This window comes from Cyrtonyx montezumae, unplaced genomic scaffold, assembly GCF_038088225.1.
Source record: "Cyrtonyx montezumae isolate F1298 unplaced genomic scaffold, pur_monq_1.0 scaffold_16, whole genome shotgun sequence".
Classification (NCBI taxonomy): Eukaryota; Metazoa; Chordata; class Aves; order Galliformes; family Odontophoridae; genus Cyrtonyx; species Cyrtonyx montezumae.
This window is the reverse complement of record NW_027071892.1, coordinates 11,824,094-11,845,883: the sequence shown is the minus strand read 5'-3', so window position 1 is coordinate 11,845,883 and position 21,790 is coordinate 11,824,094. Positions and strand designations below refer to the sequence as shown.

The following is a 21,790-nucleotide window of genomic DNA, read 5'->3' as shown; positions in this document are numbered from 1 at the left end:
TGTGGAGTAAAAACTCTTTTATCCAGGCTTTTCACACTGCCCTGTGCAATTTGTCCACTTCTTGTTCGATTCGTGGCCATTGCCACAACAAAAAAATCATACAAATGCAGAGCTGGGAGGAAAGGTGGAAGGGTATCCCTTAAAGAGTGCCTGGCGTGTTTGGCACGGAGACCACAGGCTCCTGTGACCTGCATCATCCATTCCCAGTCCCACGTCCCAGGGTACCTGGTGCTGCCTTGCCTTTTTGCAGCACTGGTGTTGTAACTAGGTGAATTAATGACCTACTCTTAGTTCCTGCCTTTTTCCTGCAGTACAATCCCAGGTCAATCCCTCTTTTACATGTACATTAAGCTTTTTTTTATTTTACTTTTTTGCTGTAAGTGCAATGCTCTGCATGTATTTTTATTGAATTTCAGCTTTCTGATTCCAGACCAACTCTCCTCATTACCAGAATCACTTTAAATTACCATCTTGTCCTCTAAAGGGCTCACAACCGCTCCCAATTTGGTTTCAGTTTTGAAGTTTGCAAGCAGAATGGCAATTCCATCAACTGGGTCATTAATGAAAGTATTGAACAGCAACAGACTCGGGACTTATTCTCATGAGACCTCACTTAATATGTCCTATCCATTTCTCAGCCAACTACTGCTAACAACATTTTGACTTTTTCTTTTAAGTGATCACAGCAAAATGTGCCGTATTTTTCTTAAGTTCTGTTTCTCTAGTTTGTTTCTGACAGGGCTGCTTGGAACCCTATTAATGCCTTCCCTAAAGTCAATGCGGATCATATCTACTCTTCCCACCTGGCCAATTACACTGTCAAAGCAGAAAACAGATTATTTGGTATTTATTATTTGTTCCAGACAAATACATATTAGCTGTTCTCTGGCAATTTATTATCCCTGTGGATGCTTATATATTTACTCATATTTTTTCCAGGGTCTTTCTGGGTATTAAACTTTAGCTTGATTTGTCCATAATTCCTTTGGTCTTTCTTCCTCCATTTCATAAGATAAAGCATTCTGTTTGCCCTTCGGTGATATTCTGGGATGTCACCTACCCTCAACAAGTTCTTGAATATAATCACTGATTATTCAGAGATGGCTCCTGCTAGTTATATAGCACTGCAGGGCAAATTTCATCAGGCCTTTCTGACTTGATTACATCTAGCTTAGCTAAATATTCGTTAACCTGTTCTGTATTCCAGCCTACATCCCTACGTCTATTGTTGTCAGTTTTAATTTGTGTTAAGTATCTAGTTAATAATCAACATTTTTTTGTGTGTGAAAATGAAGCAACCGAGGTGTCAGCCTTGTGCTCTTTAGTGTCACTTGTCTAGTGCTCATCTTTTATTCCCAGTAGTTGACCTCTCCTTCTCTCTCTTGTATTTGAATGACTTTCTGAAACCTTTCTCGTTGCCTTTCCCCTTTAAGTTCGAACTCACCTGCACTTGAGCTGTTCTGACTTTGTCCCTGCGTGGCAGTGCTGTCTATTTATACACCCCCTCAGCAACCTGTCCTGTTTCAACATTCTGTACAATTCAGTTTTGATTCTCGAGGCATTAGTGAGGTCTGAATGCAAACATATTGGGCTCCTAACATCTTTTGTCTGCATTGGGATCATTGTACCTTTATTTTTGCCTCTTTTAAAACTGTCATTTAACCTGAATTCCTTTTTCCCTTAGAATTCCCTCCCAGGGGACTCTTCCTACCAATTGCCCCAGTCCATCTCTTTGAAGTCCATTGTCTTTATTCAACAGCTCTCCCTCCTCTTTTTTTTTTCTTTTTTCATAGCAGAAAATGGGGGCTCATGGAGGAAGTAGTTAACTGCCAAAGTCAGAGAGAAAAAGTAAAAATTACTCACACTGAGTTATTCCTGTGATCTTTTCTAGGAAGTGAGGAGTGCTTCAAAAATAGCTAAAAAACCAGCATGGCACTATAACTAAAAGTTGCATGTTTACTTTCATTCTGGTGCACTTTTCAAATCTTACTGCTGCAATGAACTTCTTAAACAGCATTGTAACCACCACAGTCAAGTTCAGCGAAGTAGAATTAGTGGAAAAAAATCAGTCAACATAACTTCGCAGGCTGCCCGGTTATTCACACGTGGGGCAGCAAAATAAAAATAAAAAATTCTTTTTTTTTTTTTTTTTTGCAAGAGCAACTTCTATTCACAGCCTTTGAACTAACGTTCCTGCTCTGCTGGCTTTGTCCTCTGAGTATACAAGCACCTTTGCAGCTAACATTTCTGTAATCTACATCAAAACATGTTCTAGCATTTCAGAGGGAGATTAACAGGATGAAATACTGGCAGGCACCAAGGGGGAAAACTGCCTGTTTGTTCGTTTAAATATTTTACTGTGGAGGACTGCTCGATAACTCCACTTCTCCTTTTGGGAATGTTGCAGTAACCAAGTTGAGGCTTAACTCCATCTTCTTTTCAGCGCTGCATTCAGCAGCACCCAGCGTAGTGCTGTCAGTGTGAAAGGAAAACGATGCATTAATGTGTGTATTTGGAGTTCTGTTGGTGAGCTTTGCCTGTAACTCGTGCTGGCTGGTTAATATTCCTCACGGTATCCTTGCGTTTAGCGTTTACCTGAAGCTTACTGCGAAAGAGTATAAGAGCTCCACTGAGAATTAGAAACGAAATTGGATGTAATCCATGTTTGCAAATGCATATTTTGATCCCGGGCTGCATTTGCACACCCGCTGGCCCTTAAACAGATAAGCAGTAAAATCAACAAACTGGATTGCTGCTCCGCTAGGCGGACCGTAACCTCCCGGTATAGTTTGGCTCTCCCTAAGTTCTGTGACAAATTAATAAGTGTTTGTATCTCTGCTGCACTGCGGCCTGCATGAGCGGGTGCTGTCATTTCTGAAGGGCTTTGTATGGTGATGAGCTTGAAAGCTCTTCTATATTCATGGGGTGTTGTCATCTTCCTGCCTGTTTGCTTTGGGGAATCTGGTGGCTGCGTTGCGACCTAACGTTTAACAGGCAGTTCAGACCGTTGCCATTTATAGAGTTCAGAAAGCGTAGCTCATGAAACTGCTCGCAGTTGTGCAAAAAAAATATTTAAGGAGATGCTAATGCAAAAATAGGCCTTGTTTCAATGAATAAATAAACCTCCAAGGAAATGATCTTTCAAGGCTTTTTTAATGCAGTTTGGCTGGTCATCCACAGAACTCTAAACAACAAGAGATTTGGGACCTAATGCTATGTAAGAAAAAAAAAGAGAAATGGAGAAAAGAATGTTCATTCTTCTGACTGAGCCTCCAGCTGGATAACTTTCTGTAAGATACTCCTATCCTGGAATATTCATAACCTTTGATATTGTTTTCACCTAATGCATATGTGACTTCTTGTTGCCATCACCAAGTAGGGGAAGGAAGCTTCATCCATGCAGCAGACCTCAAGCATACATTCATTTGAACACTCTCTGTTTATCTCTGTTTGCCTCAATTGATTTCACCCAACGTTTCCTGTCTTCTCCTCTCTCTTGTTACTGAAGATCATCAACCTTATAATATTCTCCTTTTGGTCTTCTGTTAGCCCAAGTTATTATCCAAACCCAAACAGTCATTTAAATACCGCATCCTCTGTGTCACTCCAAAAAAATAAAAAAGAGAGCAATGTTATTTATGGCAGAATGTCTCTTGGCTGACCAACTGTCCAACAGTGGAAAGTGATGTAGGGGATCACAAGTAAGATACTGAGTGCATCTCAGGAGTCTGTGGGCAGCAATGAGAGCTCAGACACACGGGTTGGACGTGCACCTTCAAGTCAGGTCAAGGGGAGTGCTGCATTTCTGAGGAAACAAAAGAAAGCTGCAGGCTGTGGTCATGGAATCCACGGCTGTAAGTTGTTATAGTGGCACAGATAAGTGTGCGTTTCCTTGCCTGGTCCATGTGTGCTCGCAATTGGCTTTCCAGCATAGGTACCACCATTTAGCAGTAAATAGTTATCTTTCTATTCCCTCCTTACATTTTAGCTACACTTTGTATTTTACAATGGTTTAGAAAAGAGAGAAAATCGTTTGACAATGATATGTCCCAGATATCATACTTATCTTTTAATAACTAGATAAATCAAGTTTTCTATTCTTTTAATACTCTCGGTTTCCCTGCAGGTCTTATTCCTTACGTCTTATGTCCCTTTATCAAACTTCTTTAGCCATCTTAGTTGCTTCTTCCTTCATCTTCCCTGCTGCTGTAGAAATTGCCTCAGAGCTTTTCTTTTACTATTTTCTCCCCTTTATTAAGATCTTGCACCAGGGTTCTCACTCCTGCATTCCACACATCTCTAAAAAACAAAACCAAAAAATAAAGAAAGAAAAGATCATAATATATCCATTTATTCTCCCCACAGCTATCTGTCTTTCTGTGGACTTTTTAAAAAGATGAAAAAACGAATAGTATTAAAGGTACAGAAGCATGTGTGAGCAACAGTGGGAGAGCTGGTGCAGTGGGCAAAAAGAGGTCATTTGCAGGAGAGCAAATGAGATGTTCAAAGTGTGAGACCCCAAGGTTGTGTTGCCAGCTTGGCATGCTTCAGGAGCTCTGAGAATCAGGCTGCTTTTTACCTAGGAATGAAGCATTATGCACTCATGGAAACGCTGTAGAAATATGCCCAGCATATAGCTGGATACCCTTGGCATTTTCTGTGACCCTTCTGTGCTGGAAGCTTTATTTTCCCAATGCGTGATCTCAAATATGGGTGGCCACTGTGTACTAGGGCACTGCCGTGAAGCATCCCTGTGCCTAGCAGCTGTAGAACAACAACAACAACAAAAGGCAAAGAAATGCTGGGGCTTCATGCATGCTACCATGAGATTCAGCACACCAAAATTATTACCATCTGTATCCCAATTAAATTTCACTGCTTATGTACCATACAAGTATGGCATTCACTCAAGAGAGCGTATGAACTCTGTATCTTTTCTGTGAGCAGTTATCTGACAATTGTCTCATGTTCCCAGTGAAAAATAAATGTCATTGATTTTGTCTAATAGCCACAGGTAAGGTACACTCTGCAGCTTCCGTGTGCTGACCTTTATGAATGAAGCACACCAGGTCTGGCTCTTGTTCTCGTTACAGTCAGAATTTGGTGGGAGTTCAAACATTAGCTGGGATATTAATTTCAAGAGAAAGAGATGGTCTCAGGTGTCTGTGGGCCCTTTTGTCTTTTGGAAGATGAGCAGAGAGTTGGCAGCATCATGTTATGACTGTTTTGTTTTCATCTGCTCTGATTTGGATGTGTTGGCTGCCCTCTGCCCTGTGTCGCTTCATGAAGCATTTAATCATACAATGCATTCAGCTTGGGCAATAAAGCCCCACACCAGACCTGTATTAATTGATTTTGGAAGTTAGCAGTTGGACTGGAAGTTACATCGAGCTCCAAAAGTGAGAACCCAATTCGATTGCTGTGTGTACAGAATGGCTTTGAACATTTGGCAGACCCTCTTTGGGGGACAGTTGTTGTTAGTGGTGCGTGAGAGCTCTGGAAGCCTTCCTTTGCATGGTTAGATCATTAATAATGTATGCTGAACCGTAAGCTCATAATCATCAGGCAGGCAGGTGGGAGTAGGGCTATCATTTGCAGGCATCAACAACATTGATTATTGAGTGCAGGAGGATTTAAGTGGGACCACACAGCTTGCAGACTTCTTCCTTGGGCTGTGGACAGGGACTGCAACAGTGAAGAACAGGAGGATGCAGTTATTGGCAGTCCCAGCATCCACCATGCAGTCAGCTGAGAGAAAGGCAAATGCAAAAAGCAGGGGTAAGGGTTGCCATGGGCAGCATGAGGGCTGCCCAGCTGGGGCAATCCAACTGCTCTGCAGCTGGGAAACTTTGAGTTTCAACCAATGCTGTCACAGTGTGTAATGGACTCTGTCCCTTTGCCTTTCCAAAGAGGTACCAGTATGCTCAGGAAAGATTCAGTGTTTTTGTGTCTAGTTGGGATAAAGGATGGAAAGAGAGATCCGTTTTGCTGCAGATAATATCCAGCAGACCCTTGTGTGCACCGCAGTGTGTAATGTCCCTGTAAGGAGCTGCGCCTGACTGCGAAGGGCTGGCATACAGCAGAGTTTTATAGCACTAAAGGAAGCAAATTACTTAGCTCTGGTCTCAGTTAAACAAGTAATTACAATAGGCTAATAGTTCTGATGCTACCAGTAGAAAAAAAAACCCTAACCTCTGAACTCTCTTCTGTTGGTGCCGTGATTTCAGGCTATCAGATTGCATACCGCCTGGCCAGCAGCAGCCCCAACAAGTTCACAACCGTGGAGGTGGGCTCTACAGTCCGACAGTTCACTGCCACAGACCTCACCCCCGAGTCAGCGTACATCTTCCGGACATCTGCCAAGACCCGGCAGGGCTGGGGCGAGCCCCTGGAAGCCACAGTGATCACAACAGAGAAAAGAGGTAACGCCTGCAGCCACGGCTCGGGGTGCTCTCCGTTGCGTGCCTCCGAGTCTGTGCTGCACTTACAGGAATTGTAATTACAGGTTGAAGCCTGTACACCTCCGGCTTCTCACACCACAACCCTGCCCTAAACCATAGCAACGTTGCGATTTTAGAAACCTGGTGAGCAAGGCAGAGTTTTATGAGAGGCAGTTCTTCTAAGCAGGCAGGCTGTTGGGGATTGATTTTTCCATCAGACGCCGTATGGGCCATACGCAGCCTCCTTCTGCAGTCAAGGCTTTATTTATTTATTTATTTATTTTCCCCAGCTCTCTCATTTTCTAGAAGGATTGCAATCTTAGGAAAGTTAAGTGACGGATGAATTGCATTGATTAGGGAACACGAAATGAGAGCTGGAGATCTTGCAGGGTTTCTTAACGTGGCTCTTCCACTGCACCTAAGTCCTGACCCAATGTGTTTGCAATTTCTCTGGCCATTCGTTGCTGTATACTCAAGCAGAATGTTTGTATCTGGATTGTCGGGGATTTTTCTACTTCTGGCATCAGGCATTAAATGATTGTTCTCAGTCTGCGTCCTCAAACAAATTCTGTTCTGTAGGGAACCTACTTGAAGAAAGCAAGAGCTTATACGTACATGAATTAATGTCGATTCTAAGATACCAAAGGTATCAAAATGTAAAAAACATATACAAGTTATTGAGGAATCTTGCCTGCATCATTGCATGTTTCTAATGCTTTGGATCAGTTCTCCAGTCTTAGGATCCAGAGCTATCAGAAAAAAAAAAAAAAAGTATTTTCTGTTTGTGCATGAACACTTTAATTTCTCATCAGAGCTAAAAGAGGATATGTTAGCAGAGAACGGGATTGTGGGCTTTCCTTTGGTCTTGCACCAGATGCCATGTTCCAGTGCAAAGCACTTATCAGAACTCTCGAGCTGACAGTCAAAACTACCAGGGCAGTGGTACCAGCATCACTCCCTTGTGTATCACTGCAATCGTGCCATGTGCCAGTCGGACCCATGGTGCTGCCTTTGTATTCATCTTCAGGAAACATTGGCCCTCAAAAATCACCACCGTGCAACTTCTGTGATTTATGAAAAGCAGAGTTCAGAGAGAAGCACACTTCAGCATCTTTCAGCTATTGTTGGCACTTTGGGGTGTCCATGTGTCCTGGCTTGCAGAAGATGTGCACTGTAATGCTTGAAATAATATTTACTTTTAGTTCTTAAAAAATGACTACCAAGTGATCTCTCATTTTAAATCTTTTCTACACTTTACCAAGTCATTTAGTGCTAGAGCAAGGATTTCCCTTGCTATTAGCTCACATCTTCCTTAATACTTACCTACAATATTTCTAAAAATATTGTAGGCATTGCCCTGGTGTTCAGCCACCAGCAAGAAAGACCGGTGGGGTGCATTTCTACATTTTTCCTGTGTGATTGGTCCTAAAATTGCCACCAGCACAGCTTTCCAGGTCATGTTCAGCCTTTCCAGTGTGTAACAGTGCTGTCCTCAGAGTAAGAACCCCTGGAACACATAAAGTGCCTCTAATAAAGATGCTGTCTATCAAGCAGATTTATCAGCTCAAGGTTTCTTCCACCCCTGTCTGATTGTTGTCAAAGTGGAAGTTTAAAGTCCAATATGTGCAAGTTTCAGACAAAAGAAACAACAACCCTGTGCCCAGTAAAGTAAACACTCAAAGCTCAGAGCTTCTCCTTTTCAATAAGATGTGCTCAGATTTCCCAGACTGTTGCTTGGCACACAATGGCTCAAGGCAGAACTCCCAGCTCCACTGCAGGAACAATGATCCCTTGCTGCTATCAGCACTTTAGGGTTACCTTGAATGGGCAAGTCGTAACATAAAGTGAACTCTTCCTCTTTTTGATGGATGGCTCTACTGTGCCTGTGCGTGTTCGACAGAACTGAGTCACAAAGTATTGAGGTTTGACTGAAGTGATCCCCTATGTAAAGTATAGAGAAAAAAATATATAATCTTAGCTCAACAAGATTAGTATTCTGGGTTGATAAAGAAATTTATCCAGTGCAACTATTCTGGTAACAAGTAAATAAACAAACAGGCCTGGAACTTGTATACATAACAATAAATATTCTAGAGCGAGAAGATATTTACTTTGCATTAATAAAAATGCATTTAATGTCCTTGCTGTCCTTGATACTGAGGGAAATAGGCATTTAAATTCCCTTGAAAATCGCTGGAATTGGTCCCTCATTCTTGTCCTTTCAATCCCTGGGTACTGCCAATAAAAATCTTTGCATTTTATGGCAGTGCCTCTGATTTACAGATCCCAAGCTGTATTGCAGCTCCATTCCCCATAGGTGCTTCTGTAGTGCTCTGGGTCTTCATCATGGAACAGCACCCTTTAGAATAGTTAGTGCCAGGGATCCAGGCAGAACAGAGCCACAGGATGTAAATGTAGCAAGAAATTAAAAGAAGTCCATTGAGTCATATGGCCCAGCCTTACATTCCTGCACAAACAGCTCACCTGAGCATTTGCTCGTGGCTAAACTCCCATAAATAAACTCTTCACACTAATGGCTTTGTACGTTCAGTCAGGAAGTATATCTTGCAACACAGGAGATTTTAAGATCTCCCGTTGGCAGCAGAAGGAAACCCAATCACTGGAGACCAACTGCAAGATCTGACCTGCCCAAAACTGCATGCTAGTTAAAGCTTATCAGCAGTATTAAATCCCCACATGACACTCACTTCCTCTGATAAAAGAACCCCAAATACCTGTCTCAGCCTGTCAGTGTAAGGCGCTGACCTTTTGCATTGTGCTCTGGATCTCAGGCTGCTGGCACTGAGGAATTCCTGCAGCTAATAGCTTACAGATCTTTTGGCACTGATGTCAGCAAGAGCATGCTGCAGAGAGATGCCAAAACATACAGGAAATGTTCTGGGTGATGGCAGGGAAACAAAGTGCTCGCCTTGCAGGGCTGGGAGGAATCATGCAGTCAGGGGTGCACTTATATGGAAACGAGTGCTGATGAAGTTGAATTGAATTGCTTCTCAAAAGCAAGTCACTGTGGTGTCTCCAATCAATTTTTGCTTTATTACATGCCACACATTTTAATCAGAATCAATAATCTTCATGATAAACAATTAAACAATTATTCCTCACTCTATAGAGTTCCTCTATTGAAATCAATGGAGTGCAGAGACACAGTGACAGGAAAGGAGATCTATATGGAAGCAGTGGGGCTGGCATGCTCACACCTGCATTACCATTCCCTGCCTCGTCTGAAAGGTGTGCTGTTAATTGCTCTGGAGAGATCACCTTCAGCATTGGCACTGCCTACTTTGACATTGCAGGTTCAAGGGCAGCGAGTGGGAAGGAAAGAAGAGGGGATGTCTATAAGCAAACTGCAGAGGTACTCGAGCCCCAGCTCTGCCTTGTCCCCAAAGTGTGGTTGGAAACAGTGGCAGCAGGAGCTGCTGTTGGTCCCTGATCGTTGCCTGAGATTTGGTGCAGAAGTCTGGGACGGGTCATGAGTTGTGCACTTGAGTGCTGCCACACACCAGCCTGTGCCAGCCCATCCCATTGATTTCTCCATGCCCTGACTGGGGAGCAGCTGGTGGAAGAGAATGCCACGTGGCACACAGCACATCATCCCCTGCTACCCAGCAGTAAGAGGGTGTTAAAAAGTGAACCAGTTTACAGGAAACTTTTGTCAAGGAGCAGTTGCAGGTGGAAGCACACCTGCGTTTCATTAAAGACTTCTCTGGTTTGCTTGGCTGATGATCCTAACAGTTCTTCCCAACCTGCCAGGTTAAGATCCTTCCAAGTTTGAAATCTGCTGGCAGAGAGGCGTAGGTTCAATGATGACCTTTTACACAGGGAAATAAGAAAATTAGTTTTACTGCTCATCTTTGCAGCAGAAGGTAAAGGAATGGGGATGGCTTTTCTACTTCATGGGACAAATCCAAGAGTTCCATCTCCTGTGGCATTACCACTATGAAAATCCAATGATGCTGTCACATTTTATATTAGTTTGAATAGCCTCTCAAGGCAGTACCTCTCTGTGGTTCAATTGCAGAGCGCCCGGCCCCTCCCCGGCAGCTGAGCACCCCCCAGTCCGACGTGTCATCACGGAGCCTGCAGCTGCATTGGGTCCCTGGAAGCGATGGATCTTCACCCATACGATATTTCACAGTCCAAGTGCGAGAGCTGCCCAATGGAGACTGGCAAACCTACTCCTCTTCCATCAGCCATGAGGCAACGTCCTGCATTATTGAGAGGTACCGTGTGATCCCAGCCTAGCATAGAGATTCATGCACTTTCCACTTAGGGCAGATAGGAAACCGAAGCAAGCATCAGCCTTCTGGGGGCAGGCAGGTTAAGGGAGCATCACTGATTCCATTCTGGAGTTGGTGTTACGAACAGCAATTGAGAGATTCACAGAAGGTCATGCAATAAATCTAATTACAGTTGAATTGCAGTGTGTCTTCCTGAAGCCTTTCCTGAAAGCTCTGCGTGGAAGATAACAATGCTTAGGCTAAACCAAATGTAACTATGCAGTACTCTGCAGAACACAACTAGTGAGAAATCCTTTCAGTAGCATCTGCTGCTAAAATCCACTCTCAGTGCTGCATTGCAATTATCTCTGCATAAGCTTTTCCAGATGAAATAAGAAACATTTTTATCTGTACTTTCCATACTGAAGTTTATAGATAGCATCAGAATCTCTAAACTTTGTTATTCAGACTTCATTATCTCCTCAGCATTGCTGTTGTAATTAAAGTCCTTGTAACATCCACAAAAGCAATTGAGTGTCTATGAGGAGGTTCTTGTTTTGCTGTCCATTTACTCTATTGACCAGCTAGTACAAATCAGATTATCTCTAAAAGGCCATGAGCTTTTGCAGAATACACTGTTCAAAGCATTGAGATTCAGATTTTTCAGCTCTGTTATAAAAACATCAGTGGCTGTGACATATGGCTGCTCTCTGATCATGTGCCAGAAGATACGGATACACAGGGATCGTTATGTCTGACTGTGCAGAAAAAAAGAAAACTTGACAATTGTATTATAAATATAAACCTGATTCATTAACCCTGCAAGTATTATATCCTCCCTGAATTACACCCAGTATTTTTCCAGTCAAAACCTCTAAAATCAAGGAGACCAACCGAGTCCTGTAGGCTCGATGTTGAGATTTTTATTTCAAGAAACATGATCCAAATTATTGTAGTTGCTGTACATAAGTAATGGTGTCCTAATAGAATGGCACTGCTGAAAGCATTTGTCTCCCCCTATGGCTAGAAGCATTTTCCTGTGAAAGTCCAGAAAACTATGTGCTTGATGCTAGAGTGCTGCCCATCAGAATGCATTATCCCTCGATATTTAATCATTCCTTACAAGTAGCTTTACTTGGGTTGTAGTCAGTGTTACATCTGCCAGCTGGTGGCTAGACACTTCCAATTAATCAGATAAATCCCCCATAACTTACAGCTCTGAATTTCTAGTCTCTGCCTGTGAACTAAAGGCAGCCTCCCCCACACTGCCCTGCCAAGCCGTGCCAGAAGGATCTCTGCTAAGGTTATGTCAGCTGGAAATCTCCCTTTGCATATCTTAAAGCACTGCATCGATAAAAAGAGCTGCAGGGAACCTGTTGTTACTGACTTTATTAAATAATCCAGGTAATAACATTAATTTAAGATTCAGTAGGAATAAAATGCACTGATCATACAGCATGCTCCAGAGGATTAGTCGGAAGGCGGCGGTGTGAATTCTGGAGCCCGCTGCATCCTGACTCACCGCTGGCCTGGCCACGTCACCACCCTCCTCCGTGCCTGTCCTCCTGCTCTGTGCAGCAGGGATGGGCAGAGAGCTTTGTGTTCAGAGGATGTCTCTGACCAACATTCTGCTTTGCCACGAAAGCCAGTTTTTCCATCCCTATGCAGCACAGCAGAGGTTGCTCTATGGGCTGCACCTTACTGGCTGTTTTTTGTTGAGCTGAGTCACGGAACCGTAGAATGGTTGGGTTGGGAGGGGCCTAAAAGATTTGAGAATCCCAGAATGGTTGGGGTGGAAAGGACCTCACGGCCCCACAACCTCTCCCCTGTGTGTGCTGGCTGTCCCCAGGGCACATCCGTGGCCTCTGGCACCTCCAGGAATGGGGCTCCCACATCTCTGGGCAGCAGTGCCAGCACCTCACTGCCCTCTGAGTGAACCATTTACCCCTCACATCTGATCTAAATCTCCCCTCTTTTAGTTTAAAACAATTCCCCTTTGTTCTATCGCTATCAGACCTTGTAAAAAGTCACTCTCCTATTTATCAGCTCCCTTTAGGCACTGGAAGGCCACAGTGAGGTCTCCCCAGGCTGAACACACCCAGCTCTTAGCCTGTGCCCATAGGTGCTCCAATCTCTGAGCATCCCAGTGCCCTCCTGTGGACCTGCTCCCATGAATCCGTGTGTGCTTCCAAGAACTAAGGCCAAAAGCAAACTGAGGGGATGTCGATGGGAGCGAAGGTGCAAACAGCACCCCTTCATGGGGAACTTTGGAGAGGCCACAAACAAAAGGTGATGTGGAGAAGAGAAGCTGCTCCAATGGCAGGCTCCCTTTCAGTAGAGGCAGAGGATCATCACTTGGGGGGCAGTTCATGACGGTGCGTGGAGATTTCACCCCTCGGCCTCACTTTTCCATCCCACAGCTTGAACCCATTCACCTCTTACAAGCTGCGTGTGAAGGCAACCAACGACATTGGGGACAGTGACTTCAGTGCTGAGACGGAGGCGGTGACAACGCTGCAGGACGGTGAGCGTGGGGACCCTGCCACGGGATGGGTGCTCGGATGTGCCCCTGGATCCACTGCAATGTGTCCTCCGCTGTGACCAGAGTAAAAATCCAACATCAAATGTGGGTTTGTTCCTAGGAGATTGATAACAGGTAGTAATGAGATTGGGTTGAATTAATAGCAGGCAGCCTTAAGTGTCCTGCTGTGCACTCTGAATGAATCATACTTGCAGGAGTCTCCAAATGGAATTAAACTCCGTTTGATTGGCTTCCAAACTCTGCACTAACCATTATCTTTGCAGAAATTGAATAATTTACAAGAGATCATTAAAAATAAATGTAGTACCATGCATACATTTGAAGAAGTTTCTTCAATTGTTTTCACTCACAATCCACATCAGTCTGCAATACGACAAAATTGCTGAGGTATAAGTAAGAAAGAGCACCAGGCTCCTGGAAACATGAGCATTTAATCCTGCAGATCAGGACTAATAAACTGTGAATGACATTGACAAGGCTTTTATTTTTAGCCTTTGAGATCAGCTTCTAATTCCTTGATTGTAGAAAGGCATTGCTTGAATGCAGAAGTAGCTCCTATGTCTTCAGTGGGACTACCAGTGGGGAAACGAACTCTGCAAAGTGTGACAAAGGATCTGTATTTACCCTTGGACTGGGAAGTAGGGTAATATGAGGGTACACATCTATATACAGTGCTCAGAATAAGTGTTTAATACAGCACAAGGAATGACTGGTGACACTGAGATATGAAAATAGGAAAGAATTTTGCCAAAGAATGCTTAAAGAATGTGATTTTGAAATTACAAGACCAGAGGGCAGAGCTCGGGAGTATCCCAGTTTAAACAAGACCCTGTGTAGTGCTTGAAGAAAAGATGTGCCTTTTAAAGGCATCTCAGCTCTCCACCTTCCTGAACAATAGCTGCTCTATGGTGCAGGCTGTAACCTGTACTGTCGAGGCAATACTGACTCAATGTTTTGGAATTTAAAATTTTATTTTCAATTCTCTTTGAATTTAGCTACTGTGAATCCAGAGCTGTGCTTGGCCTCCTCTCAATGCATGAGGGAAACCCTGTGAAAGCTTCTCACCTCCTTAACAAACTGTGAACATTTATTCTGCTGAGCAAACCTGGTGCTGCCACCAGAGCATTGCGCTGCAGAGGGCTGTCAGTTCCTGATAAGCATTCCCTCCTTTGTATTTGAGCTCCCGGAGAGAGTGCAGATGTGTTACAGGCCATAAGCATAGGAATGGGTTAATTCGTGGTAAATCAAGTTATCCTGATTGAAATAATCTGTGAATACATGACACAGACTCCCAAAGGCAGTGGGCTTGCCCCAGCTGTGCCACAAATGCCATGGAAAATTTGGGAGCAATTTGCTCACACTTTGCAGCACACATTCGGCTGGTTTAAATTCCTGGTGAATTTGTCTCCAACTGCTTGTGAGCAGCTGCTGTGATCAGCTTTCTCCAGGTTTATGCCCTGAGCTTTTCTCACATTCCTCCTCCAGTTGCCAAGGCCACACGTAGAGCAAGGGTGGCTCAGAAGCTGCTGGCTTCTGCCTGGATAGCAAAATTCAGATCCCTAGCACTGTTTTTGGGACCCACCGTGCAGGAAATGGGACAGAAGGTTTTGATGAATGAGCTTCCCATTTCTCTCCTGTTGCTCTAACTGCTTTGGTTACCTCTTTTCCTCCTTCAGTTCCAGATGAGCCCCCTGGTTCTGTGCTGGTCACTCCCCATACCACTTCGTCTGTCCTTGTGCAGTGGCAGGTAGGTAAAATACAAAATCACGGTGTTTCTCTTTGGCATTGACTTGTTGGCCTTAATGGTTCACTGCAATGGCTCTTTTTTTTCTGAGCTGGAAGGACTGTAGTAAAGTTGAAGGACTGCTGTTACTTCCTTGTTTTCCTGATCTGCGCATTTATTTCAGTGATGGAAATTTCTGGCTGTTGTCTTTGCTTTGTGCCCTGTGAGGGAAAGCTTGAGTGGGAAGAGTTTCTGCCAAGATGCCTGAGATTACAGCTTGTACAGATTCACCTGTCCTCTTATTGATATTAATAGAGGTGCATCTTTACACTGAGAGCATTTACCGGTGTGTGGCACTGGCAGAGATCAGGTAATCAAAAGCTCTGTTGTTCACATTGTGCACTGCCTCCTTCAGCTGCAGAAGTAATCAGAGGTGTATGCTGTGCCTGAGATCCCGTTTATACCTTTGAGGAGCTCCACATGCCCTCTTGGCTCTTTGAGGGCTAAAAAAACTAAGATTTCTTCAGAGAAAGGAAAAGCAAGTTTCAGCTCTCTGTAATATCTCCGAGTTGGATATGAAAGTATTCGTGCCGAGTCCGCATTTTATACACACATTTCCTGTGCCTTCCTTTATCTTTCCATCCAAAACTGGCCTCCTGGGATATGCTGGAACATTTTGTGACCCACTGCCTGAGGCTTCTTTTTGCAGAGTAAGCACTGAGAGAGGGAACCCAGTGGGGTACTGCACGTTATCCATAACCTGCTCTGGAAAGCCTCTGCCCACCCTGCTCCCGAGACGTTGTCCCATGCCCACAGTAAGGATGGCTTTGGACAGATTGTGTTATAGTGAAAAATGTGCCTCACGCGTTTACAGTACAGATGGGGCTCCTTGCATATTGGAAAAAATATATGTATGAGGGTCTGTTTATTGCTATGCAGCAGCACTTTAAAAATACGCCTGGCTGTGCTGCGGGGTTGCTGGCCCAAGTTTGCACAGCTTAACGCTACATAACGTCGTTGCTTACAGTGTGTTGAGCAAATAGAAGACATGTTGAACAGTTTTACCAAAGGAGCTGTGGACAGGCATAGATCTGTTGCCCTGCCCCCAAATAAAGCCCACGGTGAAGGAAAAGGTATAGGGAAGGGCAACAAAGAGGATGGGAGGCATGTTGTTCTGCGGAAATAAACATTCCCTCAATTGACTGATTATTGGTGTGTAGTTAATGTGAAATAGGTGGTTGTTTAGGTAATTGGATGCTTTTTACTTCATGAAAATGAAATGGGGTTGTTGTGCCAGAGCCATCTCAAGGGAGTTGTGGGCGATTATATGTCATTACTACATGTATATTAATAGATCCTGGTAATTCAGCCTCACTGTATTTTTCAAATAAACAAAAATCCTCGAGTCCCACAATAGCCTCCAATTAAGAAGTTGTTTCACAGCAGTGTTTAAGAAATAATGTAAACTGAAAACAGCAGTCAAGCTAAATGGGAGAGTAGATTTCCAAGCAAAGCTAAATTTTTAACTTGGAGCTGTGTTAATAATTCACGGAACAAACTCTAGATGCACTATCTGTGCTTTCAGCTGCTTGGTCCAATCAGTCCATTATTTTTAAATTTAAAGTAGGGAGAAAATAAGTAATTTCCAGTGAGGTCTGCTCTATCAATAATGCAAGGTTATTCCAAATGTTCTGGAGGATGTTATAGTTAATATCAGGATTATGTATGTTCTGCTTCTGCCATAGAGACAGCAATTATTCAAACTTACATTGTTTCCTTTCTTCCTCCAAGAGCACAAAACTGTTTCTTTTTCTCCTGTACAATGTTATGGGCTGCCACTCATAATCATTTTACCTGTTTCACCAGATCCCTCAGGCCTCCATACAAAACCCTAAATAATCCATTACATCAAAAGCAGTGTTCTGTCCGTGAGAGACAGATAGGAAGGGGAAGACCTGACCTTTTAGCAGAGTACTCTTTTCAGGAAAGAAGCATCGTTTCTATGGCAAGGAGAAAGACAGATTTCAAGCCATTTATTTTCTGAGCTTTCCTCCTAAATCTGAAGAAGAGGGAAAATGGAGAATCCCGTGGAAGTGTAAGAAAACAGTGCCCGCTATCAACCAATCAGTGTTAGACCACAATGAGGAATTAAGCTCTCCCTCTTAGCAGTGATATGACAGTAAAAAGGAACAGCTTCAGTAGTGTTTTCTTTTTAAGACTCTGTAGGATTTCCAACTCCAACTTTTATGGTTGATTTCTGTGGGTTGTTTTTTTTTAATTTTATTTTAATTAAAAAAAATACTACGTAAGCTTGTAATTTCCAATAAATATCTCATCTGCATCTTGCAGAGGAGTACATTTTCAGCTGTGGGAAAGGCTGTCACATCCTTGGGTCTGCTCATTTCATTCCCTTGCACAATCGATCCAGCCTGTGCCTAGGAAAGGCTGTTGGACAAGAGGTTGATGTTTTTTACCTTGTAGAATGGAGTCAGAGAGGGGGGATAGAGTTGTTCTTTTTAAAATAAAGCCCAAGAATAAAGACCTCACAAGGAAAAGAACAGTGTAATCCAAAAGGCAATGTTAGCAGAGGATCAAATGGTTATAGACTCACTATGAATTATTTAGATGAGAAATTAAATGGATGTTTCTAACCACCCAAGTAGTGGAATAGCTTTCCAAAGAAGTACTGGGAAGCAGAAAAAATAGCTTCTTTTCTGGTGGAGTTTTCACTGTTCGTGAAAAGGGCTTTGAGTTGTTTTCTGAAGGCCTCATCTCGAAGGTTCTCAGTCTCACAGTCTTATGTTCCTAGGTCAGTCTGCAATGAAATTGCTAAATAATAGTGAAAGGCAGCCAAAGCTTCTGCAAAGGATGGAGTACTATAATGAGCATGAAACATCATGATGAAGGAGGGTAAATAGAGCAAGGCTTCGGGTAGGACAACTGCAAAAGAAGAAGGCTTCTTCCAGGAGATGTTTCTGCTTTTCTTGGTTGCTTGCTAGTTTTCATAAACTCTGGATCACATAATTTTCTATTTTGGCTTCCATGAACTATAGTCCTTCTATTTAATTCTTCAGTCCTTACCCAAAGAAAAATGGGTAATTTTACATACAATGAGACAGAAATGCCCTCTTTCTTTCTGCAATTGTAAGGAAGGGATGGGAGATTCTTGTCATTTCAGGAAGCAGAGTCAGATTATATACCAAATATCTACCTCCTTCCTTGTAAAAGATATGCTTCTTACTTTCTTCATTCAAATTACATGTGGTATTACCTTATACTGTAACGGTATCACGCCAGTGGTTAATTTTTTAATGATCAGCTGAAGATTTCTGTAGTAAAGTTCTCAAGACTGCTAGGAATCTTCCAGGATTAAAGGCAAGGTCATCATTAAAATCCTTTTCATTTATCCTTTCAGCCCCTTAAGTTTCAGTACAAGAATCACTAGAAGATAAATGGCTCAGGGCATCTTTTTCTTCTCCACAGTTTGTAGTCTGCATTAGAATCATGAAAGTCATTTTTCCCCAAACGTGAAAAATCCTTTTGCTTGTCTTTATTTAAGTAAGCCATTCAGACAGTAAATTCCTTTCAGTGTATTGATTGTATGTCTTTATCTGAAGGAAGATGGGAGGGACTGCTAAAGGATCCTTTGGATGTCTTTGAGCATCTGCTAGCATGTTCCAGAGGAACAAAGTATGTATTTGGTCCAGGCCAAGGACATACATCCTGTACTGCTCCAAGCTGCTATGGAGGAGATTTGGATTCTCCCATAGGCCTCACCCAGTGCAGCACACCAGAGTGCATCATGCTCTGACTCCTCTCTAAGGCCTCTCTGGCAGCTGTTTTCATCATCCTAATGAACCACAAAATGGTTCGTTACTTTTTCTTATGGTTCTTGGTTACTTTAAAGGTAAACACTGTTAAATGAAGAAGGTTCTATGAACAACCATCCACTACTGACGTTGTCTTTGACAAAATAATTTATTTTTGTCACCTCTGAAGTGAAACACTGGCTTGCTGTGTTGGTGACCAGCAACGTGCATTTCTGGTTATCTGTTATTTATATTCTTCATCCCATAAATTTGGGCTTGTGGCCATGCACATCCTAACGACAGCATTTTACATGTGAACATTTTTCAGCCACCAAAAGCAGAGAGTTTGAACGGGCTGCTCTTGGGGTACCGGATCTACTACCGGGAGCTGGATTACGACACCGGGCCTGCAACCGAATCCAAAGCTGTCAAGAACCCCTCGGCTTTAAGAGCGGAGCTCACACGTAAGCCCGTGTTTTGGATGCTTTCCTATCCCAGAATGTCTTTATACCAGATGCTGTGTGCACTCCTGCCTATGGAAAGAACCACGCCGTTATGGCCAAAGTGCTGGAGATAATTTAGATTTCACCCAGTCAAGGTGAAGATGCTGGAAAATGCTAATAACTTCTGTCTGATCAGCATCTCTTGTAATGGTGCACTCTAATCTGTGCCAGCGTGCTTGAATCGATGTTCTGTCCTCCGTGTACCCTCTGATTTCCTGCTTTCTGCCATCTCCACGATTACCTTGGTAGACTTTTTCTGCAATCAGACAAAAAAGAGAGGGACTTCATTTTCCTCAGCTTGCTGTTTCCTAATAGTTTTTATAATTGACGTTTTGTTTTTCTTTTTGCAGTAGAGGAAAGCAGAGCTGAGGAGAAATCTTAAATAGCAAGGATTTCTTGTAAAATCCTGAAGTGCCTGGAAGAAAATAGCAAAAATGAGCAAGAATGGTGCATGCCTGCTGTGGTAGATGCTGGGACTTTTTGGAAGAAAGGTGGTGAGGGGAGGGAATTAAAAAAAAAAGAAGAAGAAGGACTTCTACAAAGGGTAGAAAGGAAATCAGAGGGAAGAATAGGCAGAATAAGGTGATGGGAGGTGAAGAAGTGAGCACACAGAAACTTCACAGATACAGCCCAGCAAATGGGAGGTGCTCACAAGCAGGACCAGTTTTTGTCCTGTTTGATGTCAGTGAAATAATCAGAGAAAGATAAGACACTAAAAGCAGCAGAATGTGTCTATGACTTCTTTAATGTCTTACATCATCTCCCATGTTTCTCTGAGCCCATAAACGTAGTTTCTACAAAAGCAAGAATGATCCTTCTGTGAATGTGGGGAAGGTGGATGTATTAAATGTAGCATCAGCATCCATCTGTGACCACACTTACATCGTCAATCCTGAACGAGAGCTGTAGGAGCGCACGGTTAAACCAGAGCAGACATGTACAGCTCCTCCAGGTATAGGTGTAGGCATGCACGAGGATTTTTTCCAGGCAAAAGATGAATGATGAGCTGTGTATCTCATCATAAAGTAATGACTTTGGGTGCTCTCTAGTCTTTTTAGCCAGGAAGCTTGTAATACCTACTGGTTCTCTCTCTTCCCTCTTCTTGCTGGCCCTGCAGCTATGCAGCTAATAGCTGTGCAGTAGAAAACACCTTGCTTTGCTTCTCCAGGGAGACAAGAGAGGAAAAAAAGGGTTGGAGACAAGTATTTTAAGAGAAATTTCCCTATTTCTCCCCATAATATGACAGTTCTCACTGTAGTGCACCCTCGTTCCTCACTGACCTGCAGTTTTACACTGCTTAGCATATTATTGCGGTTCATTCACAGCAGGAATGTTGAATTCTCTAAGTGAAACTGTGGGAAATCTAACATACATTTAAGGAAACAGGTCCTATCCTACTGCAAGTGTTTGCTCTTTGTGGCCCATGTTCCAAGTCTTTACCCTGCAGCTTTCCATGTTTCAAATTTTCCACGTTGAGACATAAGAATGCTATACAGTGTTTAGTTTCCCCCTTAGAAACTGATTCCTTTGTACTCATTTATTCTGTTTAATGTAAGAGTCAGAACATTTCTGTGTTGTATATTTGTATGATTCTCTGTTTGAGGAGGAAATGAAAAAACCCGTGTGAGTGAGATGCTTTTGATGTGTTACAAGAGTGATGTGGTTTTATTGCCCTTCGAGGTATAGTCCTAAAGCTCAAACTGTGTATGTGTGTGCTGCATCATTTGCCTCTGTCTCTGCTGTACATCATTTGCAATAACTGTTTCCTTGCACTGTAACAAGCTTTCTGCTTTGCTTACCCTGAATAGCCCAAAGCAGCTTCAAGACAGTGAACAGCAGCTCTGCATTAACGACGTATGAATTAACACGTAAGTGCACATTGCCTTTAGATGAGACTCTTTGTAATGGCTCAAAATACAGTACAGGCAAACTACTCCAGTTGGCCTCAGTGGATCTGGCAGAAATCAACACAAATTAATGATTCTGATTTCTGGAGTTCCTTTTTCTTTAAGCCTTTGCTTTCTCTACATCAAAAGACATTGATGATGCACGTAGGTAGTGGTTGTAAAATTGTGGCTACTGGGAAGGTAAAACATTGTTGACTGTACAATCCAGCACTGCTGATGCTAAATGAATTTTGATTTGCTTGCTCCATATTTTGCAGTCCATCTGAGTTTAGCTGTATCACATCATTAGTCCTACGATTCAAGCATTGCAATACTCAAGCATTCCTTAGAGTATGAGGCCAGTTTCGAGAGGGCCCAATGAATTTATATGCATCTCCAGAGGTGTTTTCAATTGGAAATGAATAAAATAGCATTCGACAGAGTTAAAAGGCAAGTTGCTTTGTGGTGATGATGGTTCACTAGATAGGTTTTGCCCAAGGCTTTCGAGTCACAGATTGTGCTGGGCTAAAAAAAAAAAACAAAAAAAGAAGCACTATCCCCACTGAAACTTGCATGCATGAACTCTCATATGTTCCACTTTCTTCCACATCCAGTTAACACTAAAATCTCCCTTGTGGCTTTTCATGGC

General features: G+C 42.9%; 1 protein-coding gene across 2 annotated transcripts in view; it reads left to right on the top strand.

Moving 5' to 3' along the window:
- Positions 1–21,790, top strand: part of SDK1 (sidekick cell adhesion molecule 1) — a 352,886-nt gene that overhangs the window by 289,662 nt on the left and 41,434 nt on the right. Inside the window, exons 29-34 of one of the 2 annotated variants that reach the window (XM_065732887.1) lie at positions 6,228–6,422; positions 10,480–10,681; positions 13,099–13,202; positions 14,897–14,967; positions 19,081–19,216; positions 21,064–21,123. In XM_065732887.1, the coding sequence (XP_065588959.1) occupies positions 6,228–6,422; positions 10,480–10,681; positions 13,099–13,202; positions 14,897–14,967; positions 19,081–19,216; positions 21,064–21,123 (768 nt within the window). The remainder of the gene's footprint in view (positions 1–6,227; positions 6,423–10,479; positions 10,682–13,098; positions 13,203–14,896; positions 14,968–19,080; positions 19,217–21,063; positions 21,124–21,790) is intronic. The other variant, XM_065732888.1, reaches the window with a different exon arrangement.